Here is a 26115-nt window from a genome sequence, read left to right on the forward strand (position 1 = left end):
CACTACCCCTTTGCAATGTACATGAGCACAGGTATTTGCCCCAGCCATGTACAGTCTCTTTTTTGTTTCTCCTTTGTTGACAAATAGTTTTGTGATATCCTTCTACTTGTTTGTGCCCATAAACCTCAAAAGCCAGCTTTGCTAGATTCCTATTGTTAAGCCACCATTTGCCACAACTTGGTTCCATATGAATCTCTCAGTACAAGTGGACTGGATAGGTATTGGTACTCTTTCATTTGCCACAGTTCAGGCTTGGGTCCCCAGAAGTTGTTGGACTACAACTTCCATCATCACTGACCTTTGGATAAGTTGGCTGGGAATGATAGGAGTGGTAGTCCAACAACATCTGGATACCTAAGACCAAGGTTGAAGAACACTGATGACCACCCATGTTTACATGAGTTGGCTTTAGGTAGCCCAGCTCAATGCCTGCTGCTGACATGTTTCTGTTTTATTTTGATACCTCTGCCTGGCTTGGGGGGGAAATGTAGATAAGCTAGGACACATTCACCAGACCTCTATATCTTTTGGGGATCCATGTCAGCTGGCTGAAGGCAATCATGCTTCTTTTCAAAATAATTAGTAAAGAAATATACTGATCGTAATGAGCATGTTTGTTCTCTCATCTACATGCTGCTTTATATTTTCATTGTTATATTAAAATCCCCTTTTGTAGCCCCAGTTCCTTTTTGTAATGTAAACAAAACTGGGGGTGAGGGTGGTAGTGAGGGAAACGAGGCCAGTGGGCAAATGAAAGCGCTCAGAACTACTCAATTGAGTCCTGAACGAGGATAATGCAACCAGCTCTCCTTTAGCTGAAGCAAGAATTTAATTTATAATATGCTAATCAAGTTGAAAGTAATCACCCTTGCAATCTGAAATAAGATTACAAGCATGTGCACGTGTGAGAAACTTGGATGGATTCTTGCCTGGTGGCTTGAGAAAGAAAACAGAATACACTCTTCAAACACAACTGCCTGTAATTAGATAGTCAGCTGGTCTTGTGCCAAATCTGCAGATGTGCCAACCATCTTTAGGTGCCGCCACCCTGCACAATATTCTTTGCTGGCAGAAAGATGGTGGCTACTGGCTTGATATTCTCACACTTTAATTCCAGGTTTTCAAACCCTGGACCATGAGGATCAGATCGCTTTGCTGAAGGGTTCAGCTGTAGAAGCCATGTTCCTTCGGTCAGCTGAGATCTTCAACAGGAAACTTCCTGTAGGACACGCTGACCTCCTGGAAGAAAGAATTCGTAACAGCGGTAGGTGCCTCTGATGGATAGCAAAAGGACTACACCAGTCCTTGAAATGCCAGGCCAAAAAAAAAAAGAGCATCCATTTTGCGAATGATACACATCTCTGTGTTGAGTAGCAAACTTACTTAGTCAGCTTTGAGTCCGAAGGTTATCAAGTAAATGTTTAATCCTAAAAATATAAGCCCCAAGAATAAAACCGTTTCTTTGTAACCAACTATATTTGTTCAAGGATATGCATAAACAAATTAGGGCAATGAAATGTACTTCTTGCACATTCATTCCAATAAAACCATCTCACCCATTTCAGTTATTACTATGTAAAAAGATAGTACAAGGTCTACCATTGCTAATGTGTACCTTTGGGAGGGGAAGCCTAGATTAGTAAGATAAAAAGGTTCATTTGGAATAAATTGCACTGAGTTACAGTGGATGTGTAAATAAATTCATTATATATTTGGCTCCAAAAGAATGGTTAGATTTGAGTTTAATGCTATGTGCGGATTATTATTGTTTTACAGTGTGCTTCTCTACCCAAAATAATTCTAACAACTGCAGCAACTCAACTCACAGAGTTACTGACTTTCTCAAGGCCACCCAGTAAACTTCATGGCAGGGTTGGGATTTGAACTCATGCCCAACCTCAACACACCAACCCTTGCACTGTAATGGTATCATTACTAGGTACACACATGCAAAGGGCTTCATCTTTTAATACAGGGGTCCCCAAACTTACCTCGCCGAGGGCCGATGCTGCCAGCGCTGATCATGCTGCGGGCCAGAGCGTGTGGAAGTGCGCACCCATACGCATGCGCACATGCGATTTCCAGCGCACTTCCGGGTTGCCAGAACACTGAAAATTGTTTGCGCATGGGCCTCCTCCGGCCCGGAAGTGCATCGGAACTGATGCTTGCGCATGCGCACAAGCTATTTCCGACACTCCCGGCGACCTGGAAGTGGGCAGCCGCGCCGGTAAGAGCGGGCGGCGGGGGTTGCCGGGGGCTGCATAAATGAGCCTCACGGGCCGCATCCGGCCCCCAGGCCTTAGTTTGGGGAACCCTGTTTTAATATATAAATGAGAGGGTAATGAGGTGTTGAGGTGTGTTGGTCAGATAGTTACACTGCCATATATGCTGCCTGTTTTGCTGCCATGATTTCAAAGATAAAATTGCTCTTCCTTGGCTGCTGTCTCCCATCCCACCAAACCCCACTAGGACCAGGCATAATTATGTCTTCTAATGCTGCAATCCTATGCACACCCACCTAGAAGTCAGTCCCCATGGACACAATGAGGTCTACTTCTCAGTAAATATGCAGAGAATTGCACTGTATACTTTGTTATGTCTCTAGAGGGTTTTTCAGCTGATACCCTTTCTAACATGTTACAGTCAATACACTGAAAAAGAATTATTTTGATGTATTTTGACTGCTGCATTTTCTCATCCTGAATTGACATGCTGCCTGTCATTGTGCTGACCTATATAGCTTATCTGTAGAAATAGAGATAGTTCTCTCCAAAATGTTTCTAAGCACAGCTTTAAGGACATCTGATAATCTATCTCTTGCTTCTGGAGATGTCTCCTAAATCCTCTAACTGGATCAGGGGTATAACTGATTGGATCATGCTTCTTGAGGAGTGGGAGATGCTTGCAGGTAAAAAGTAACAGTGTACAAGCTACATACAGTGAGTTCAATCTGTATGCAGCAGCCTACATTTCCAAATCCTGTGATTATGTAGGCATCTTATGTTTGAACCAGCTCTCATTTGGTGGCCTGTTTTAAAACAGTGAGCAACCTGTTCCACCCCCACCCCAAGCTGGTTTTTATATTTTAAAAAATAAGCAATTGGGGCCTAATTTTGCCTGTTTTCCTCTTCCCTCCCCCTACCTATTCCTTTTATGATGTGTCTTTTTGTGATAATAGATGTTCAACAGGTGGCAGACACTGTCTACCTGGGAAACTTGGTCTCTAGGATTGAACATACCCAAACAAAACAAAACAGTTGCAATCCATGACAGATATATATCCAAGAATGACTAGAGGTTCAATATGCCTTACCTTTAACAGACTGTTCCCCACCTATTAGCAAGAGCTAATGCTAATCATAAATACTATCACTAGAATATACTTTCAATTTAAACAAATCGTTTCCAAATGTACAGGGATACCCCACTGGTTTGCATAAAGATGGTTTTTATGTCAATTTGAGTGCCACATTGTCGGCTCGGTCTTACTGTCAGGCTTTGAGAAATGCAACTACAAAAGCGGAAAATATAAAAAATGCTTCAGAATCACAGAGCTGTTTGCTGTTTTGTCACCTGCCACAATGCTGACTCTGAAGCTTCTGCCATTTCTCAACATCTGCACTCTTCTCCCGCCCGCCATGACTGTTTTGCATGACAATTTTGTGTGTGATGGATAAACTGGAATGGTTGCAGAGTAATGATTGATAACCTTTCTGCACATTTATGCCCTACGCTGCTTCTGTTTGTGTTATTATTAATGCACGGTTAGAAAAATATGTTTCTATCTAACATCAAGACTCACCTACGCTAGCAACTCTTGTTACCTAATTATAGCATGTGTTTATTTTCACCAATAAAAGCTTGTATCTATTTTAACTAGAATTTGAAAAAACAGACTAGATCATCTTTTTGAGTGTGAGAGAGGGAGATATTTAATATATCAGTGATTTAATTCCAATTTTAATTTTTTAATAGGAGCAAAAAAAGCAAAGCTTTTTTTTAAAAAAAAGCTTTTTCAAAGCAAATATTCTGGAAACAATCTAACACGCATGCAGGGAATTGTATTTTTTTTAAATATGACATATTTCATTGTGCCTTACCATTACAAATTGCAAGAGTTCAGTAAAGAAAAACGATAGTAAAATGCATCCCAAAATAGCAGCAAGAGTCATAAAAACCCAGAAATAGCAATTTAAAAACCCATTCCAGATGAGGCAGTATATAGGATTGGATCCAGACTGGGGCATACTTAAAAGTAAACCCGTGGATTTGAGTGGGTCCAGTAAGGATGACTAGGTCTGGATCCAACCCAAGATGTCTTGATTGCAAAAAGCCTGGGTAAATATGAAAATCTTAGTTTGGCACCTAAAACTAATCAAACGGGGCACCTGTGTAGACAGCCCTGATGGAGGGGTTTTTTTTGGGGGGGGGGGTTCTCTTACACAAAAGACCTCTCTTATCACCACCCACTGAAACTCTGGTGCCGGGGGTGGGGTGGGGGTGCGTACTCAGAGTAAAGCAGATGAAGCTGGCAAACCAGCCACAGTTTTGTATGGGAACAAACAGCCAGTTAAATACCCGTGTCCCAAGCAGTGTGGGCTTTAACATTCAAGACCTAGCACCAAAAATATTATTATGTCAGCCTTAGTTGAGCCGCTCTTGAAACGATCTGCAAGAAGTTGAGGCACTGCCACACAAAAAGGCCTTCTCTTTTGTACAAACAGAATGCATGTCATCAATTGTCTCAGCTGGAGAAGCGTTTCATGCATTGGCAGGCTAAAAACATCTGAAGGCAGCCCTGTTTAGGGAAGTTTTTAATGTGTGACATTTAATGTATTTTAATCTTTGTTGGAAGCCACCCAGAGTGGCTGGGGAAACCCAGCTAGGTACAAATATACTATTATTATTATTATTATTATTATTATTGGAGGCACGGTCTTCAAAGCAGGCACTGGCATCTTGAATTGGCCTGGAAGCAAATACAGTGGAACCTCGGTCGTCAAATGCCTCCGTCGTTGTGGTATGTTTCGGCTCCCAAAAACCTTGAAGTAACTGCTCCGGTTTTTAAACGCAGCTTCCGTTTTGAGTTTCCCTATTGTATTGAGGCTAAAGATTTCAGTTTTCGGTTTCGAAAGCTGAATGGTCTTCCGGAACAGATTACATTTGAAAACCAAGGTTCCACTGTATAAGGCTACTCTTCGTAGATTGTAAAGAAATTTCAAAACAAATGTTCCCTGATGAAGAGCTGTCGCCTTGAGAAGTGTTGCAACCTGTCGCTTAGGAATCATTTTGTTTGAACTGTTTTATGCTGAATGTGACTCTGGGTCAAACATGTGCTGCTGGGCTGATCAGGACCAAGGGGAAAGTTTGGCTCATTGCCTGAGCAGTCAGTGAAAGCTTGGCAGAGCTTTGTGCAAGATTTATAAGGATTTTAAAAAACATATTTCTCATGATAACATTTAAATAAAACTGAAGTAAATTCTCTAATGAAGGGCTTTGAATTGGGAAACGACTTTGGTTAGATGAATACTGTGAAATAAACTATAATATAATGAGTAATTAACATGTTTATTTCCCAGTAAAACAAGAGCTCATTTATTCTTTGATTTAATATCCACCGGCAGCTTCAAACCTATCCAGATGAAAGATCTCTTCATCCATATTAACAATAGTCTTAGTCATAATTAATTAGCGCGAAACATTCTTCCTCACAGCTGTTTTTCTTCTTTTCTTTTAATTTAAACATCCAGCTGTAATAAGCACCCCGTCTTCAAGTACATAAATCTAAAACTTATTACTCCAAGAAGGGAAATTAAAATAGCATGTATAATAAAGAGCATAAGCCTGAAAGCGGAGATAAAATTTGACTTGTACCATAGAAGAAATAAAAATTTAATCTACCATTAATTTAAGACCTGACGCTATAGTAACACTGAAACAGTATTTTCATTGGGCATAATCATGGGAATCATATATATTACTTGGAGTAGTTCAGATTTCCCTGACTACGTTGCATGCACTATTTTACGCAAGAGGAGGCACCATTTTTTCTTTTCTTTTGAGGGCTGCGGAATGAAATGGACAGGTCCAGAGCTGGCAATGGGCTTGCAGTGGCCAAAGCAAAGTGTGTAGAGATACACCCTCTCTCTGCTACCCTTTTCTTTCCCTCCCTGCCTGCCCAGTGAGTCACTGGGGGAACAACATATTGCTCTTGCCAGAGACCTGAACTAGCCCGTTTTAGAGGGCTTTCCCCTGCTTCTCCTTCCATCTGGCTTCTGCCTCCTGTTTTCTCTTTCCCTTCCAGGTTTCCCCATCCAAGTGAAAGCAGGCTGAGGGTTGTAGGTGGCCCTAGGGCACAGACTGTCTACTACCCCTGCTGTATAGGAAGGGAAGAGATCCCACAGGACGAGGGCTTGTTTGGCTAAGGAGCATAAGACCAAGTCCATTCAAAATATAGCAAAAGATACAAAATGAGTAGGAAGGGCCTAGGCTCTTCACAATGTCTGGGAGAGGAAATAAAATTATATACATTTAGCGATACATTTATTTGCTTATTTATCCGATTATTGAACGGATCTGTGAGAAAGAATGCTGTCTCTTTAGATAATATGCATCTAAAGGCAACCAAACGAAATAATGAGCAGAGAACAGGACATGGTCCTTCATAATCAGAATGAATGAGTTGTGGAACAGAACAAGCAGGCACTGATTTTACAGTGGCAGCATACTGCCAGCCCAGACTAAAAATATTTCTGCCAGTGCTTACAATCGCACAATAACATACCTGGTGGCGGCTGTTTTTTAAGCTGCTGTAGCACAACGGGCAGTACCCCCCACTCCAGCCACTTGTTTCTGTTGAAGCAGGTTTTTTAGAGGGTGTGCACATCACCTGCAACAGCCTCGGTATAGTGTTCCACCTTCCCACCTCATAGCATCACAAGAGTCCTGTCATGGGGAGATACAGTTTCCTCACCAGCTCAAGCTCTGGTGCAGGAATTTTCCAAGGAATGTATCCAAGCCATGTGGATAGTGGTGCTGCATGTTGGCGAGGCATAGAAGAGACAGGTATCGAAAGGCAGGTGCCATGTGGACTAGTACTCAGACTCAGCTTATAGTCCCACCTTGGTCAAGGTTTTCAACCCTTCCACTCTTCTCTTCCCCCCCTTCATGGACAGGAGGTGTGCACATAACACAGCCATCATGTGAATTGGCCACCAGGAGGGCAAACTGCCATCTTGTGCTGCATGAGCTAAGCGAGAAAATTCACAAAGCTCATGGTGCAGACTAGTGATTTGAACAGATCCATATGCCTAATTAACCTCAGGGGTGTGGGTTTGAGCCCCACGTTGGGCAAAAGATTCCTGCATTGCGGGGGATTGAATTAGATGACCCTCACGCTCCCTTCCAACTCTACCATTTAGATTCTATATAATTCATTCACAAAGTGGGAGAAAGTCCTGCCGGGTCTTAAATCCTAGTATATTGTTTTAAGTGGTTTGTGTGTGATGCTTTTGGAAACAAACTGAAGCAGAAAAAATTGTGTTTACATGGTATCTTTCTCTGCTACAATAAAGAAGAAAAAGTCATCCTTTTAATAATAATAATAATAATAATAATAATAATAATAATAATAATAGTAATAATAATACCTGTTTTCTATACAGTAGACCCACAGCTTGCCTCTGATTTTACTTACGCAATGGCAGGTTTGTACGGGTGGCGCGGAAATAATAGATAAATGGAGAGCCGGCAGGGTCAGGGTATAAGTCAGAAAGTGTTATCCAAGATCTCATGAAGGCCCTACAAGATCTCAAATGACCTTCCCAGAGGCCAATAAGCAAGATGGAAGGCTTAAAAAGTTCTTTCTGTGCTGGGTTTTCCTGCTGTGGATGGGAGTTTTTAAGCCCTCCACCACGCTTACCAAGCTCTGCAAATGTAGGAGCTGGTGTGCAAAGGCAAAATCATCACACCAGGGGATGGTTCTGTGTGTGTGTGTGTGTGTGTGTGTGTGTGTGTGTGTGTGTGTGTCTTCCTGACTTTGTGTGATTATGCCTTTGCACAGTAACCCCTGCATTAAATTGTGGCCCTACTGTACTTATACTCTGCTTGTACATGAGACCTCCAGTGTTCTCTCAGTCAGGGAAGTGATCCACACTCACTTATCTTTAAAACTGCTGCGCCATCAGGTGTCCCCAGACCTTTTACGAGGCCCTAATAAAGTCCCTCTTTCGATCATCAGACACTCAAATAAACTTGTTACAATAATAAACTGACGTTTTCTGGGCAGGATATTATAATGACAGGAACAGGAGAAACATATTAACAGATACAGGCTTGAGCTTTCAGTTTTGCAACCTGAGTCCACTGAGATGAGGAAAATGAACTCTCAAACAACCAAATTATCTGAACGTATTTCCCCTCTATTTATGGGACTCACAGAACAGGCAGTGGAGTACAGTAACTGGTTGCAAAGGAAAATAGCCCCCTCTTGTGGCTTAAAAAGTGTATGCAGACAAGTACTGTACAATGAAAGCAGAACAGGTCTGTGAATAAGGATGAATAGAACTCCCTCCCTCCCTCCCTCCCTCCCTCTCTCTGTGTGTGTACACACCTGATACATACGAGTTTTCCCACTGTCTGTTCTTCCTTAGGTTTCAGGCTGTTGCTTAATTTGGGTGTTGAATCATGCTGAGTTTCTATTACATACGTTGGATTGCAACATAATTCTAATGTTGTGTTTGTGCTTTATTCTGTTTCTCTCTTTATTCTCCTTTCCACTTGATAAGGATAATGATTAATAGTTACTGCCAAGGCATACACAGGCCCTATGAGGCACATGGGCGTACCCAGCAAGGGGCAGGGGGGGCAGCTGCCCCCCCAGAAGCAAAAAAATTTCTTGCCATATTTTACGGACCATATCCTGCACTTTTCCCCTCCAAAAACTGAAGGGGAAAAGTCGCTGCGGGTTATGGAGCGAAGGCACGGCAGAGGATCCCTCGAGCAAAGGCACGGATGGCAATGGGATCCCTTGACCAATGGGATGCCTCTGCCGCCAGAGCCATGGTTCCCAGCGGTGGGGGAGAGAGGAGCAGCCCGAAATTGGGCTGTTTTCGACAGGAACGTGGGAGGGGGGGAGGAGCAGCCTGAGCTGGGGGGGACGGACGGGAGCTCCATCCATCCTTCCCCCCTCTTTCTTCCTTTTTTCCTCTCCCTCCCTCCCTTCTCTCTCTCTCTCACCCCTTCCTTCCTTCCTTCCTTCCTTCCTTCCTTCCTTCTCTCTCTTCCCTCCCTCCCTCCCTCCTTCCCTCTCTCTTCCCCTCTCTTGCCCCCCCCCCCAGTTTTGATGCTGGGTACGCCCCTGATGAGGCACCTTATTGTCATGGGCCTCGTTGAAGCTTAAAATGAAATATGATCTCTTCCTTAATAAGCCTTTCAGTTTCAGGACTATATCTGCACATTACTCATGATTAGAAAATGCATCTATTTTGGACTTGAAATGAATGGGAAAATCACCACATACTTGAAACTTGATGTGCTTCGGAAACAAAATTCTCCCCATCTTGGCCCCAATACAGATAAAGTCAGTTTCAGTCACATTGAAATCCATAGCAGCTACCATGAACATAAGTCAGTTGATTTTGATGCAACATGGAGCAGAGCTGCAAAAATTGAAGAAGTGTGAACTTCAAAATAATGCTGCATTTTGCAAACCAAACCAAATTTCTCCCTACTTTAAAGTACCGGTATTCCTTTCCCGAGCTCTTAAATATATGCTCATTGCATCTGTATGTTCCTGCCTGATTCTTTCCATTCTTAAAATGTACCAAATATATCACTGGGGAGCTGCATATAAGTGTTGGAGCCTGAACTCATGATCTGATGTTTTGCAGCCAGAGGCCCTAAGATGCTTAACTCTGCAGGCGAAAGAATCAGCTCACAACTGATACCCTTGCCAGAAGGCCTAACTCCAGCACCAGTAAATCAGAACAGAGTGAGGGACTTATGGCTCTCCAGGTGTTGTTGGGGTAGAGTTTACATTGTCTCTGACCATTGGCTATGCCATTGTGAATGCAAATTTCTCAGCTAAGGAATCAAAGATAGCCTTGGGAGACTTCTTTGCGGTGGCAAATTTCCAGCTCATGGGCCTAATTCCAGCTCATGGGCTCCCCAGGTCTCTCTACCTTGGCCCACAAGGCTACTTTGGCAAAGCCACACCCTGCTTCCCTACACCTGATATCATAGACATGTGGACAGATATGGAAAGCAGGTTTGCCTGTACAGTTTCAAGCATTCACTGATCAGAAGATCATCGACACATTTGCCATTGTAGGCAAATGAAAATGGGTTGCTTGACATCATTGTGATAGGTGACTGACAGGTTGGCAACCCTGCCCATCTATCACACCAGACCTTTGAGGGTCAGGGAGATAATGATGTGCCCCACTGGTGAGATTTAGGAGCTCATCCCTGCTTCAATGTGCCTTAGCTGCATTTCTTGATCAGCCAGATGTGAATAACTGTGTGAAAGATGAAATGAAGCACCTCAAATACCCAAAGGGCTAAATATATCATAATAAATGATACATGATAATCTGTCTAGTTTCATGCTACTCAACTACACAGTGATAGAACTATATTTTTTATTTATGTTTAAGTACTTCTCAATATTTTGTATTATAGGCATCTCAGATGAATATATAATACCAATGTTCAATTTCTATAAAAGTGTTGGGGAACTGAAGATGAGACAAGAAGAATATGCTCTACTCACAGCAATAGTTATCTTATCTCCAGGTAATTTCAGTTTCTCTGTTATTAGATCAACGTGAGAAGAATAAAAAGTCAGGTGAATGACAGAAGGACTTTTTTTGATGTCTCATATTAAAAAGTAACTGAAAAACCATTTTGCTAATGCAGTTTAATAATAAAAAGGTATAATTACAATGAATGGGAACTTTGCTACTCATGAGCAGGAGTAAAAATATTGAGGTACAAGGATTTCACTTTAGTTTTTATTTTTATAACCTACAAGTTTAGATGGGTTCATAATGCCAGTTCTAGAATTATACAAAGGACTGCCTGAGCCCTTTTAGTCCAGCTTGATCACTGAGTTCGTCTGGAGAAGTGCTGTACGTTGTCCCTCATGTTTCAGAAGCTTAACTGACTACAACAACCTTATTTGTTTTTAAACAACAGTCACTGGGGGCTGTAGATCAGTGGTCCTGCAAATACATAATCAGAATTATTGTCAATGAAACTTGTGACAAGCTTTTACTAGTGCACAACCTGGTAGAATTGTGTATATGCGAACAACGTAGCCTGTAAAGAGAAAACCCATGCATTTCACTTGCAGTTATGAACACTGTAATCTTAAGAATTGGCAAATGTGAACTAACCCTCATAATTGTTTTCCCCCTCCTTTTCCACATATATCCCCCCCCCCCGGTAAATTTGAAACCAGACCGGCAATACATACAGGACAGAGAGTCTGTGGAAAAGCTTCAAGAGCCACTGTTGGAAGTTCTGCAAAAATTCTGCAAGCTTTATCACACGGATAGTCCTCAGCACTTTGCATGTCTCCTGGGTCGTCTTACAGAACTGCGGACTTTTAATCACCACCATGCAGATATGCTGATGTCTTGGCGAGTGAATGATCACAAGTTTACACCTCTTCTTTGTGAAATATGGGATGTACAGTGATAAAAAAAATGGGTTTGGATGTAATTTGGAACTTGGAACCAATGGAACTTCATAAACATGTATTCAGGACTGGGTTCCTTGTTTTGCATTTTTTAAAGCACCCAAAAAGCACCTGTAATAAGTATTTCTTACGGGAGTTTACATTGGATGTTATTTACCAAGCATTACCGTATGTAAAAGACTTTCACATGGGAAGCTGGATTAAGTGCCGTGGCCTCTAAGCCTCTTGGAACAAAACTGAACTCCTTCCTGCCCAAAGCAGGCATCCTGTTATACCTTTCGAAATTAAACTGATTGTATCTCACTTTCTTCATTTCAAATGCCTGAGAAGATTATCAAGCTTGTTCATCATACTCTACTTATTCTAAATGTTTCATTAATATACAATGTTGTAGCTGTTGTAAGAATTCAGGAAAAATGACTCTGCCCAAACATGTCTTGCTTTAAATGTCAAAATACTAAGTTGCGGTTTTAAGTGCTATTTTTTTCTCCTTTCCAGAGGATGACTCTAACAGAAGTGGTGATCTATTATATATTTTGGAAAGTGGTTTGTTGGTCTGTCTGTCCATTCTCTATGCATTTGGACCCCTCTTTGTCACTCAATTTGGCATGACACATCCTGAGATAGAGGATTTTGAAAGTGCGTTTTGCTCTACATTTGGAAACTGTCAGGTGCCATGTTGAATCAAGATAGCTGACCAAACCATTCCAAATTTTGCTGATTTGGACATGTATGAAGATAGCACTGCACAATATGGTGTGTTGGTTGCTAAGATGTAGGGAGAGGTTCTGATCTATATTTGGATAACTTTGGATGTGGTTTTTGAATCAAGAAGGTAGATTGAATCATTCAAAACTGCACTGATGATATTAACCAAATGTGACAGGAAACTAATACATGTCTTTGCACCCGATATCTGATTTGGGCCAATTCAAGATCTGGGCTTTGATTGAGGTGGAGTCAGTCCTGAGTCAGCCTGGTTTGGGCTGCCTGCAGCAGTCTGGAGTTGTTACGGGTCAGGGCAGTAGGTGGGAAGAGAGGCATGGCACCTCTGCAAAGAGCAGTGAGGGGCTATTTCCAGCTGGTGACTGGATGGTGCAATCTGGCTGGGTGCAGGGCTCTGCTTTGCCAGCATGTTACCCACAGGGAACACACTGGGGAGGCAGATCTTCGCAAGACTGAAAAACGGGTGGCCAAGACTCCTGTTGATGTTTGTGCAACATGTGGAGTCCTAATCCAGCTGCCCATCAAAGAAAGTCTATTCTAGCACAATGGCCAGCCAGGACATCTGTGACATTGGCTCAGGGTGAAATACACCCTACAAAGCAGATGAGGAATCATTTGGCTGGGCTAGATCTTAGCCCTCCTAACACTAGATATAACCAGCTTGTAGTTTGGAACATATCCCAAACACCCATGTTTGTCTGAGCAGAAAGCAAGCATTGTATTCCCAAAACGCCAGAGAGTGCCAATAGCCAATTCCCATAATTGTCAACTCAAGTCCTGATCCTGAGCAGGGCTGGGAAGTGTTACAGACACTTTCTATCTTTAACAAGTCCTTACCACAAAGTATGGTTAATGTGGCACAGCTACCAAGTAAACCTCCTGTTCCCTGGATAATACACATGGAGGCAGATCACATCCTCCCAGATCAGGGATCGGGAAGCTGTGGCACCTCCCTATGTACATTTATCACATGGCATGTAAGAAGTCGCATAGGTGTTAAAAGCCTACAAACATCCTAACCATGTGTACTCAGAAGTAACTTCTATTAAATTCAGAGGGGCTTACTTGTAGGTAAACGGGGTGAAGGGGGCAACATATTTCCTTGCATGACACGTTTATATTGGCCCATACAGGTAATCTACAGTATGTTGTTGTTATCTGTATTTTTAATAGATTTTCGATATATACTGTTTTAATTCTATTAGTGTTTCCTTTCTATTGATACCTTTTCTATGTTTTTAGCATTTTCTATTCTATCTGTCAGCAGCCTCGAGGTGGGATATAAATTAATATCACCACCATCATCATTTAGCGTTCTTGCCACCCCAGTGGTTGGCGTGGACCTGGATGGTACCGTATGCAACTGGCAATCTAAAGCATACATTGAACCATGCGGAGAATGCTTACACGCGTAGGCAGGCCGGGTGCTTGTTTCCTACAAGGGTAGAGAGTTCCACCGCAGAAGCCTGCGCACACGCTTCCTTGCAATGCGCTTCTCCTGCCTGGTTCCGCCTGGAGCCTAGGAGAGAAGGCATCACCAGGTAGCTCCTCTCTGGTTCCAAAGTCCAGAGCGGCCCGTACCCGCAGGCGAAAACCTTCGCGACGAAGCGTCTTTCCTCGCCCCACTATCCTCTCCCAGCTGGGCCCGGCGGAAGCTTTACAGCGGCTGCGGCAGCAGCGCCCAGCGCCCGAGGAGGAGCGGCTGCGGGGCTGGACTGGAGAGCGACCAGCGCCCGAGGAGGCGGCTGCGGAGCTGGACTGGAGAGAGCGCCCCGGCGCCCCCGGGAGGCCGCAGACTGGAACTGCCCGGCTGGCGTCGGCTCTTCCTCCTCGCGGCCCCCGGCTCCTCCTCGCGTCGCCTGATTGGGCCTTTCGAACTGTGCGGGCGGACGGAGGCTAGTGAATCAGCGCGCGCCGCAGCTGCGAAGGGGTCGCCGCAATCGCAATCACAGCGTGCCTGGCAGACGATGTAGGGGGAGCCCGACGCGGGGGGCTGTTGCCGTGTGAGTGAGTAACCTTCCCCGTGTCCTGTCCTTCGAGGGATTTCGTGCTATCTTCCTGGCTGCAAGCTCAGCCTTTGCCCCGGTGGACAGTTGCAATGATCACATGCTGCGGGCAAGGCTGTGTCACTAGGTTGCTCTGCTTCACGCAGGCATTGCCTTTGAGGGATGAGCTTGAGGAGAGCGGCTTTCCCTTTCCCCTTTCCACCTCAGACAGCGAGGGTTTTTAAAAAGATTGCTTTCTCTGGCTACCTAAGGCTGCTGGGTTGTTTACATTGCATTAGGGAAACGGAACGCCAGCGCTTTGGATGGGCGTTACAGTGGTACAGATGCAGTTTGTCTTCAAGAATGTAGAACGGAGAACGTGAAATATAGTTATTATGAGAGAGGGGGAAAGTAATGCAGAGCAGTCCAAAGGTTTTAGGGCCAACTCTGAGCTGGAAGACAATACTGGCATGCATAAGAGTGGGTCAGGCCCTCTTAATTCAGTAATGTTTGTGGCAGTCTGTCCTTTGTCCTGTCTCCTGTCCTAACAGGCCTGGGAGTATGCAGGTTTTTAAGTGGAGAATGCCAGGCCTTGTGGCAGGTTAGTTTACTAAAGATTTTTGACCAAGCGTCATTTTTTTCTTCAAGTAGCAGTACTGTGACTAAGTAAGTTCATACAGTTGCAAGCTATGTAGCTGATACGTAGCTTTGTATGTGTGATTGTATGCAGCGCATGGAATACCCAAAATATGAATCTGATTTTTAGGATCACAAAACCTGATGGTGTCTTTCAAAACAAGGCTATATCTTTGGCCGTCTTAAACCAAACTATCTGCACAACATGGAACAGTTCCTAGGCATACTAATATTTGAATAATGAGCCTTCCGATGAAGCTTTAGGGATCTTTGAAAGTAGGCTCTTCAGCTGCATGGCTGCAAACATAATATTTGTCTTCCAGCATGAAAAACAGACCTTAATAGTCTTGATCAGCAGTTTTGAGTTCAGTAGAATTAGGTTGGATTTCCAGAGTATTACCTTCCAAACAGCATGTTATTCTGTGTACGGTAGTTTTGATTTGATTAATTTTCATACCACTTAATATATTAATATATATATTAATATATATTAAAAAATATCTCTAAGCAGTGTACAGAAAATGGAATCAATAATACACAACTTGAACAAAATACTGTATTTCAAAAATGTTACATTTCATACAAAGTTACTAATACCAGTATATATCAATCAATATCCATCTATTTTTCTTCTGACGCACCCTCCCTCTCAGCCTCCGGATTCTCACCCAGAATCAGGTCAAAACAAACTCTCAGCTCACCCACAAAAGTCTCACAATGAGAAGTTGTCACGGTGGCCGGAGTGGACTACTTCAGAGTAACGACGCTACGCAGCTCTGCATTTTATTCTTTTATTGGTGCTGCGTATTTACAGTGCTCAAGTCATTGCTATTTACACGGAGTGATGTGGTCAGTCGGTTTCAGAACCTCCTAATGGCTTTTGGCGCGTCTTTCTCCAACACAAAAGCTTTGGCAGACCCATCCTCTTGCCCCTCCTCTTCCTGCGTAATTCTGGAGTTGGGGGGATGGGTCTTCCCCCCTTGCTTGCCCCTTCCTGTCCCACCTGGGACCCTGGCTCCTCTACCTTGCCTGAGCCTCGGACACGACTTCCTGCTTCCCCACTGGAATCGGAACTCTCCCTGCTTTCCCCTTTGCTCGGGGACGGGCTTGAACTCAGGAGGGGAGGGACTTCGCGATATCCCCTGTCCCTCACATCCACCCCCCTCCCAAGCTCTCCTTCACCCCTCCCCAGGCCCCCCCCATGTGTCGGTGACGACTGGAAGCCTAAGAACTCAGTGCTCTCCGAGCCCGTTGGTGTGAACACCTCCCCCCAGTCCTGCGAGCCCCCCCCTTCCGCCTGGGAGGACGGGAATCCCAAAAAGTCCGTGGCTTCAGAGCTGGTGGGGGTAAAAACGTTCTGCCAATCTGCTCCTTCCTCTGACTGGGTGGATCTCGGTGACACCCATACCTCATCCTCTGGTTCCTCAAACTCCGCTTCCCAGCGCCATGGTGAGCTGCTCTCCCGTGCCTCCTCCTCCTCCCCCTCCCTTTCCATGTGCCAGGGCTTGGGTCTGTGGGGAAAGAGGGCGTGAAATTCTTCCACCAAGAATTCCTCCTGTATCTGAGTGGCTGGGACCCATTCATTTTGGGACGGTGGAGCATCCTCCCATGCCATGAGGTACTCCAGTCCCCCCACCCCCCACCTTGAATCCAGGATGGCCGTGGCCTCATTGAGTTGCTCCCTGCCTTCCCTCTCCCCCCCTCCCTCGGGGGTTTGTTCGCTGTCTCGGAGCCTGCTGCTTTCCCTGTATGGCGACAGCAGCGATCTATGAAACACTGGATGCACCCTCATGTCCTCTGGCAGTGCCAGCCTGTATGCCACCGGGTTGACCTGTTGCGTGACCGTGAAGGGGCCCAGCCTTTTGGGTGCCAGCTTTTTGCACCTCCCTCTGGTGGGAAGGCCCTCCGAGGACAACCACACCTTGTCCCCCACCCTGATGACCTCCCCTTGTCGCCTGTGGCGATCTGCCCCCTTTTTGTACGCTTCCTTGGCCCTCTCCAAGTGTTCTCTGAGCTGCTGGTGCACCGTCTCCAGTTCCTCTGCCCAATCCTCAGCCTGTGGGCCCTCCTCCTCCTCCTCCCCCTCCCTCTCTGGGAAAGATCTGAGGTCGCGCCCGTAATTGGCCTTAAAGGGCGACACCCCTGTGGAGACGTGCACTGCATTGTTGTAGGCAAATTCTGCTAGTGGCAGGCGATCCACCCAGTCCGTTTGCCTCTGGCTGACGTAGCATCTCAGGTACTGCTGCAGAATGGCGTTGACCCTCTCCGCTTGTCCGTTGGTCTGCGGGTGTCTAGCCGTCGACAAGCTGACCTCCACCTGCAGGAGGTTCATGAGCCGCCGCCAGAACCTGGAAACAAATTGGCGGCCACGATCCGAAATAACCCTTAAAGGTAATCCATGCAGTCTGAAAACGTGATCAACAAACAGTTTGGCTGTCTCTTCTGCAGAGACTGCCCTGGCACACGGTATAAAGTGGCACATTTTGGACATGAGGTCCACCACCACCAACACTGCGGTCTTGCCCCTGGACGACGGCAGGTCTGTGATGAAGTCCATGGACACTACTTCCCACGGCCTGTGTGGCGTGGCTAAGGGCTCCAGCAACCCTGGTGGCGCTGCTCTGACCACCTTTGCCCGCTGGCAGGTGTCACAGCCCCGTACATAGTCTCGAACATCTTCCCTCACCCCTGGCCACCAGAAGTGTCTCATGACTAGGTGAGTGGTCTTGTCCCTTCCAAAATGCCCCGCCGTTGGGTTGTCGTGCATCTGTTTGAGGACCGTACGTCTGAGCTGGGTGGTGGGCAGGTACAGTGCACCCTTGTAGAAAAGCAGCCCTCTGCGGTCTGCAAAGTCTTTTGCCTGCTCCCTCCCCCCTCTCAGTTCTCTGAAGATGCGGTTGGCAAATTCATCCGCTGCCGTCAGTGCTGTGAGTTCTGCCTCGCTCACCACTGCTGCTCCGCAGGACCATGCCGACGGGGGGAAAATGTGCCTTGGGGCTGGTGGCGCCTCCTCCTCCATGTACTCTGGCTTGCGGGAGAGGGCATCCGCCCTGACGTTCTGCTCTCCCGGGATGTAGTGTATGGAGAAGTTGAAGTTCGAGAAGAACTCTGCCCACCGTATCTGCCGCTGGTTGAGCACCCTGGCAGTTCTCCAGAACTCCAGGTTCTTGTGGTCTGTGCACACCTGGATGGGGTGCTTGGCGCCCACCAGGAAGTGTCTCCAGTGCTGGAACGCCGCGTGGATCGCCAGAAGTTCCCGATCAAAAACTGTGTAGTTCCGCTCTGGCTGGGTCAACTTCCTGGAGAAGAAGGCACAGGGTCTCCACTCTCTGTTGGTGTCCAGTTGCAACAAAATGGCGCCCACAGCTTTGTCAGAGGCATCTGTCTCAATGCGTAGGGGCGCGTCCTGAACCACGTGGAACAGGTTCTGGTCTGAGGCGAACACCCTCTTGAGGCTTTCGAACGCTGCTTGCGCCTCTGGTGTCCACCGGAACTTCTGCTTGCCTCTCAGGCAGTCAGTGATGGGAGCCGTAACTCGAGAGAAGTTCTTGATGAACTTCCTGTAGAAGTTGGCGAAGCCTAGTAGGCGTTGGGCATCTTTGCGCGTCCTGGGGCTGTGCCAGTCCAGGATGGCCTGCACCTTGTCCTTGTCCATCGCTAGCCCCTTGTCTGACAGCTTGTAGCCCAGGAAGTCCACCTCCTTGGTGTGAAACTTGCACTTCTCCAGCTTCACATTCAGGTGGTTCTCCTTCAGGCGCTGTAACACCTCCCTGACGTCCTTCACGTGCTGCACTGGGTCGTTGGAGTAAATAAGGATGTCATCCAGAAAGACCAAGCATTTCCTGAAGAGGAGGGACCCCAGGACGTGGTGCATGAAGGCCTGGAAGCATGCTGAGCCCCCTTGCAACCCGAAGGGCATCACCAGATATTCAAAAGAGCCCAGCGGCGTGAACATCGTGGTCTTCCACTCATCGCCCTCCCGGATTCTGATCAAGTTGTACGCCCCCCTCAGGTCTAGCTTGGTGAAAATCTTGCCCCTGCGTGCCGCTGTCAGGAGATCATCCACTCTGGGCATGGGGAAAGCCACTGGTTCTGTCACCGAATTCAGCCGTCTAAAATCCACCACCAGGCGGCGCTGTTGCGTGTCTTTCTTGTCCACCCAGAAGACCGGGCTGCCCCCTGCTGCCTTGCTTTCTCTGATGAACCCCCGCTTGAGGTTCTTGTCGATGAAAGCGCGCAGATCCTCCAGTTCCTGGTCTGACATGGCGTACAGCTTGGCTGGGGGTATAGTTGCCCCTGGCACCAGGTTGATCTGGCAGTCAAAAGGCCTGTGTGGGGGCAGGTGGTCGGACTCCGCTTCGCTGAAGACCTCCTGCAGGTCCCAGTACGGTTTGGGTATCGCTTCACCCCCTTTGACGTGCATGGTGGCCACCGTGGCTATCGGAGGCCCCTCCCCTGGTTGGTGCTGCATGCAATGTTCTAGGCAAAAGTCCGATCCAAATGTGATGCATCTCTGATGCCAACTTATGGAGGGGTCGTGGCGCGCCAGCCAGCTCATGCCCAAAACTATGGGGGGGTCTGAGATGGTGGTGACGTTGAATGCCAGTGTCTCCGAGTGCCTTCCAACCGTCATTCTCATGGGGGGGGTTTGATGAGTGATGGCCCCTCCCAGCAGCTCTCTGCCGTCAATGGTTGCCACGTGCAGAGGAAAATCCAGCTGCAGAAGCTGGATCTGGTGCTCTTCTGCAAAGTTTCTCGAGAAGAAGTTCGCTGACGCCCCACTGTCAATTAGGGCGAGGACTGTAAGGGGATAGCCATTTGGAAGCGTGAGCGTCACTTCTAGAACCACTCCTGCTCTGGGAGGGGTGGGCTGGCTCTGCTCCTCTCTGTGCGGGTGGGTGGGCTGGGGCTGTTGTCTGCTGACTGTGCCTGGCTGCTGCCCCTTGTCTCCTGCAGCCAGGCTTTCCCGTTTCCCTGCTGTGGTGCTGCGTCAGTGGGGGAGGGCACAACCGTTCCCGCCTTTCCTTGCCACTCCCTGCGATGTGGGCAGTCTCTGACGAGATGCTGGGGGGAGTTGCAGAGAAAGCAATTCCCACCCCTTCCCTCCTTGCGTCTTGGCGCCGCTGGGGTTTGAAAAGCCCGCGCGCGCGCGCTATCAATCTGCATGGGTTCCTGGTCCTGACTGGCCCCAGGCGTGGCTTGAAAGGGTTGTTGGGGGAGTGGCTTCTCCTGCGACCGTGGGAACCAAGCCCGCTTTGCGCGCGTTGCTTGCTTGTCGCTCCACCGGGATTCCTGTCTCACCCCCACCGCCAGAGCCGCTTTGCTCAGCTGATCCATATTACTGGGCTTTGGACCTCTCGAGAGCTCATCCTTCACCTCCTCATGCAACCCCAAGTAGAACGCCGCTTGCATAGGGGGGGACCCCAGTTCCCACCCCAATCTGTGCACCAGCATGGTGAATTTCGCCCAATACGCGCGAACTGTCATATTTCCTTGGCGTAAATTATGAAGTTCCTCCTTAGTCTGGTCCATATGACTATCGGACGAATACATCGTTTTCAAACCTTCTAGAAATAGTTTGACATTCTTCATGCAAGGATTCCTTGTTGCAATTAACGGTCTTAGCCACTCCCTGGCTGCCCCGGTAAGGTGCTCCACAATAAACGCTACTCTGTGCTCATCATCAGGGAACTCATCGTGGTGCAGCTCAAGAGCATACACAATCTCAGTCTCAAAGCCCTGAAATTCCTTCGGGTCTCCATTGAACTTGCTAACTAGGGTCCCAGCTCTCCTTCCTGGCAGCACTTGGACTTGGGGTGCCCCTCCCGCCTTGTTTTTCTCTGCATCCAGCTTGTTTTGGAGGTCTACCGCCACCGCCCTTAATTGCTGCTCTTTTTCCTGAAGCTCTCTCACCTGTTCCGCAAGTTGTAGCCGGTCGTCCTGGACCTTCTTAGTCTCCTCTTTAGCTGCCTTCAATTCTCCCTGCGCCTGCAGCGACAGCTGCTGCAGTTCTAGCTGGGCTTGCTCAGCGATCTGCCGCCACTTCTCCGCCTCTGACACGCTCATCCCGGCAACTCCAAAGTAGCCCAAAAATGATTAGGAGGTTGCTGTCACGGTGGCCGGAGTGGACTACTTCAGAGTAACGACGCTACGCAGCTCTGCATTTTATTCTTTTATTGGTGCTGCGTATTTACAGTGCTCAAGTCATTGCTATTTACACGGAGTGATGTGGTCAGTCGGTTTCAGAACCTCCTAATGGCTTTTGGCGCGTCTTTCTCCAACACAAAAGCTTTGGCAGACCCATCCTCTTGCCCCTCCTCTTCCTGCGTAATTCTGGAGTTGGGGGGATGGGTCTTCCCCCCTTGCTTGCCCCTTCCTGTCCCACCTGGGACCCTGGCTCCTCTACCTTGCCTGAGCCTCGGACACGACTTCCTGCTTCCCCACTGGAATCGGAACTCTCCCTGCTTTCCCCTTTGCTCGGGGACGGGCTTGAACTCAGGAGGGGAGGGACTTCGCGATATCCCCTGTCCCTCACAGAAGTGTTCCTGGATATAGCAGACATCACCCTAGTCTCTCACTCTAGACTTGCTTTTCATGGACAGACCCAAGGTGGATGGTACTTCCTCAAGGCTGCCCACAACTGTGTCCCATTTAGCTGCATTCTCTACACCCATTTGTGGGCAGCCTGTGGAAGTACCATTCCTATCCTCAAACAGCTGGTTTGTTGAGTTTCCCAGGGGGTTCAGAGGATAGGAAAAGGACCCCCTTCAACTCACAGCTCTATCTTCACCCTATGTCCTCTTCTCCTTCCTCCAGCGTACCTTGTTCTTGCAACTATAAGCATGCCTTCTTCCAAGTAAGATTCCAGTGGAACCAATGGAAACACATTTTGCGTCCTTATCTGGGTTCCAGAGACGTTCCATAAAAGCTGTGGAAAATTAATATTCCATGGCTTGTCCATGGACAATCTGATGTTGCAATATCTGATGTGGTCTGGGGTTTGCTACAGCATATCTGGCTACAGTGTGTGTTTTAAGTGTGGTTGGCACTTCTGAAAACTTTCACACCAGCAAATGATAAGGAGGATGTGCTTTAGAACTGCTAGGTTGGCAGGAGCTAGGACCGAGCAATGGGAGCTCACCCTGTCGCAGGGATTCGAACCGCCGACCTGATCAGCAAGCCCTAGGCTCTGTGGTTTAACCCACAGCACCACCTGGGTCCCCTGGTTAGGTGTATACAAGAAGGGAAAAACACTTTGCTAGCTTTGTCTGTGATGAAATACCCTAAATATCTCTTTAACCTTTAGGCATGGGTGGTTTCCACATTTGAATCTGAAGTATTGTGTAAAACTGTACAAGAGAAATCATTGCAACATAATAAGCTGCTACTGCAGATTTGTCCAAAGCATTGTTTACTTACATAGCTTGTAACACAAGACTCCCAAGTTGTGCTCAGTAACAGAAGTATCTTAGCTCGAAGTATCTAAAGCTGCAATCTTTCCTTATTCCTAGATACAGTGGAATTTACTTCTGAGTAAACATGCATAGGATTGCAGTGTTAGAGACAAGCTTTTGTACCATCTCCTATTGTGGCCTTTGCAGTTATTTGAGAAGAGAGGGCTTTGTGTTATATTTCATTTACCGGTATGTGCTAAGTAGAACTGAGCATGTCTTTCCAGATTTTTTTCAAAGCTCAGCATTTATTAGCATTAGGAAACGAGTGAGTATCTGGATTCTGACCTTCTGCTCTGGAAATGTGTTGTCTGTGGGGCTGCCTTTGGAAACTATAGTTAATACAGAAAATGGCAGTTGAATTGCTAACTGGGAATAGATGTGAAGCTCATAGTTTCCCTGTATGATGCCAGCTGCACTGACCCTAGTCCATTTTGGGGCACATTAAGAAGTGCTGGTGTTCTTTAAAGCCCCTGGTGGGTATTTGAGGCCCCTGTGCATGCCCTTGCCAGCAGAAGCAAGATAAGTGCCTACCACTGAAGAGACTCTTTCAGTGATGGTGCTCCAGTTGGGGTATGTTCCAAAAACGGTTTGCCTGGTGCTTACCTTCCTGTCCTCTCCTGAGTCTTTTGGATGCAGTTTCAATCCTACTAACAGCGTCATGCTTTTGACTTTTTGCGCTTGTGTGTGTGTGTTTAATTGTTTTATTCGTTTGGTAAACTGCCCTGCTTCCTGCCAACCTAGCAGTTTGAAAGCACGCTAGTGCAAGTAGATGAATAGGTACCGCTCCGGCGGGAAGGTGAACAGCGTTTCTGTGCCCTGCTCTTTTTTCGGTGTTCTGTTGTGCCAGAAGCGGCTTAGTCATGCTGGCCACATGACCTGGAAAAACTGTCTGCAGAAGCGGACAAATGCCGGCTCCCTCAGCCTGACAAGCGAGATGAGCACAGCAACCCCAGAGTCGTTCACGACTAGACTTAACTGTTAGGAATCCTTTACCTTTACATTTTTAAACTGCTCTGCTATATAATTTTGGGGTGGTATTAAAATGCTTACAATATTTTATTTGTTTGATTATGTATTCTCTGGAAACTTTCATAACACTCTTAAGAACAGAGGTAAAATGCCCAAGTAATAGCCACTGAATTAACGTCCAGTGCCTGAACTCACTATGAGCTATTTGCTAATTCAGAAGTGGTGTTGGAATGATAAGCTGCAGCGAATGGTGGCTTTAACTGCTAATAACTTATGGATGAGGGACATGGATATTGAATGCTTTTGGTGAGTCAGCATTTGAAAGACATACATAATCCAAAGTGGGTCAGCTGATACCTGTCATCGGGCCAGATGTGTGGGTGAGAAGCAAGCTTCTGAGTTGCACATATAACTTCTTGAGGCAGGAATTTGAAGTAGTAGTGGCAGTATGTATGTGAGTCAGATGGGCCTCTGTGAGTGACTCAGGCCACATACTTCCTTCCCTCAGCCCCAAATCAGCTTAATCTCCAGTTTCTTGAATTGTGGTAACTTTTGAGGAAGAGTATAACTGTTTGATTTTTTTTCTTCTCTTCCACAGGAAGGAGGAGATGTCTCAGCATAGCCTGCCCCCTTTTTTAAAAAAAATAATCCAAAAGGCTTGATGCAATTGCATCGTGGTTCATGCTATGATTCTGCAGTTGTGGCTGGCGTACTGCACTTAGCTGGCCTGTGAGTGATCACTACTTTAGTTAGTTAATTTTGTTTTCTTCTTGTTTACCTCCTTATTCCACTTTTTAAGATTGTCTTCCAAATGGGCTCACATTAATTTTAAACAAAAATAAGAGGCCGAGCTTGTCCTTAAGTTTACACACTTTTTTTAAAAAAGAAGTTGAGTATATAGATACTCAACAAAGATAGAGAAGTAATATCAGCTTCACAATGCCAGAAGAAAGGGATGAATTACAAACCGGCATTAACAGTGTGGACCAGGGCATTGTGCAATTTTCTTTCTCTTTTTGGTCCTCGGACAAGCTGCAGTTTGAGTTGAGTGTGTTCTTTCTAATAAAAAGGGGAGAGCAAGTGCCTTTCTTTGGCCATGCACTTCCCTTTGCCATGATATTCTTCCTGGGTGGAAGGCAGTACGGCCTCCCAGTGACTCTTGGTCCCCTTGCTGGCGGGAGATGCCAGAATGTGCTTCCTTTCAGATCTGCAGTCCCATTTATGGTGTGAAGATCCCCATTCATGGCTGGTGTGTATGTGTCAAAAGAAAACCCACAACAGCACGCAGGGAATGGAGAAGGATGATGGTTCCGTCTGGCAGTGTTTTCTTTCTCATTCCTTATTATAATGTTTCCTCATTTCCTTAAGCCACAATTCATATTCATATTCAAACTGATTTGAGGCAACAAGGATATATATATATATAAAGAAGGGAGGAGGACAGAAGGGCAGAAGGTAGCCTGCAAGCTCATTGCTTGCTCCCAATCCCCTAAACCATGGTTTGGAGGATCAGGAGTATGATGTCTGAATAGAAGCTCTGATTATATCTCTAGAGTGCCTGAGCAGCAGGAATCCCGCTTCTAGTTGACACCATATGGCCAATTCAGTGATGACATTTTAATAGACTTCTATGACAGACAGGGTGTTACCCAGTGAGTTGTTGTGAAAGAACTCGACATTTTCTTTGAAATGCCCATGCCCCCACTCCAAAGATTAGTTTTGTGAGGCATTCCTGAAAAATGAAGATTCTGGACATTCTTCCAATGTTCATTTGTGAATATTTCATTTTATTCAGGCGCCGAGCATGCCCTCCAAATTAGGCTGCCTTTTGTTCTTACTCTGGCGATTGGCATGTTAAGGCCCTTGTCTGATTGTATGGGGCTCCTTATTTTAATGAGGGCAAGCCTCTTTGCTTGCTGCTCCTGCCATATTTTCCCATTTCTAGAAAGTCAATGAACTCTCTCAGGCTTGTAGTTAGGACAAAGGGCTTTTTATGCTCAATGAAATTTATTCCCTGTGACCAGCTTGTGGGAAGCATAATACATTCATTAGTAATGCTCTGCTTTTTTATATTCTGCCCTCTTTCGTATGGTGCAGAGAAGAGAACTATCAACAGGAAAGGGGCATGTGCTATTAACATCCAAGAGAGAAGTTGTGGGACTTCTGCACTGACAGATATGATTAGTTCAGGATACAGCATAGCTGTGCTCTCAAACTGACTATGGCTCAAAACCCAAATCAACCTCTGACTTAGTCCTAAATCTGGAGTATAAGCAAGGTTGGTATTGCAAAGAATTAAAATGAGATGTGATTCACCTCATCAATAGTATATAGATTTTTGTTTTAATTAATTTGCTAGCAAGGGTTTTTAGTGTATATGTGTTTTTAGCGAGGGTTTTTAGTGTATATGTGTTTTTAGCCTGTATTTTACCGTATCTTTTTCTTTCCTTATGCTTAATGTACACCCCCCTGGGCTCTTCTGAGGAAGGAGAAATAAATAAAGTGACATGGTGATTCTGTGAAGGAAAATTTAGAATAGAAACATCTTTGTGTTCTAAACATTATAATCCAATTGGCAATCCTAAGAACTATGGTTTTCCCCCAGTGCAAGAGTTTTATGCAAGCTGAATAATGATGTTATTTC

General features: G+C 46.1%; 2 protein-coding genes across 10 annotated transcripts in view; both read left to right on the plus strand.

Moving 5' to 3' along the window:
• Positions 1 to 14142, plus strand: part of NR1H4 (nuclear receptor subfamily 1 group H member 4) — a 34727-nt gene extending 20585 nt beyond the window's left edge. For all 6 annotated transcript variants that reach the window (XM_035126996.2, XM_035126999.2, XM_035126997.2 and 3 more), the window contains 3 exons: positions 1118 to 1264; positions 10681 to 10794; positions 11462 to 14142. In XM_035126996.2, coding sequence (XP_034982887.1) covers positions 1118 to 1264; positions 10681 to 10794; positions 11462 to 11700 — 500 coding nt within the window. In that variant the 3' untranslated portion in view covers positions 11701 to 14142. The remainder of the gene's footprint in view (positions 1 to 1117; positions 1265 to 10680; positions 10795 to 11461) is intronic.
• An 89-nt stretch (positions 14143 to 14231) lies between these two features.
• Positions 14232 to 26115, plus strand: part of GAS2L3 (growth arrest specific 2 like 3) — a 28467-nt gene continuing 16583 nt past the window's right edge. The window contains exon 1 of one of the 4 annotated variants that reach the window (XM_035126992.2): positions 14232 to 14434. The gene's annotated coding sequence lies outside the window, so the exon portion shown is untranslated. Of the gene's footprint in view, positions 14435 to 21485; positions 25750 to 26115 lie in introns of those variants that run through there. The other 3 variants (XM_035126993.2, XM_035126988.2, XM_035126991.2) reach the window with 3 other exon arrangements.

The sequence above is a fragment of the Zootoca vivipara genome, chromosome 10 (assembly GCF_963506605.1).
Source record: "Zootoca vivipara chromosome 10, rZooViv1.1, whole genome shotgun sequence".
Taxonomy (NCBI): domain Eukaryota; kingdom Metazoa; phylum Chordata; class Lepidosauria; order Squamata; family Lacertidae; genus Zootoca; species Zootoca vivipara.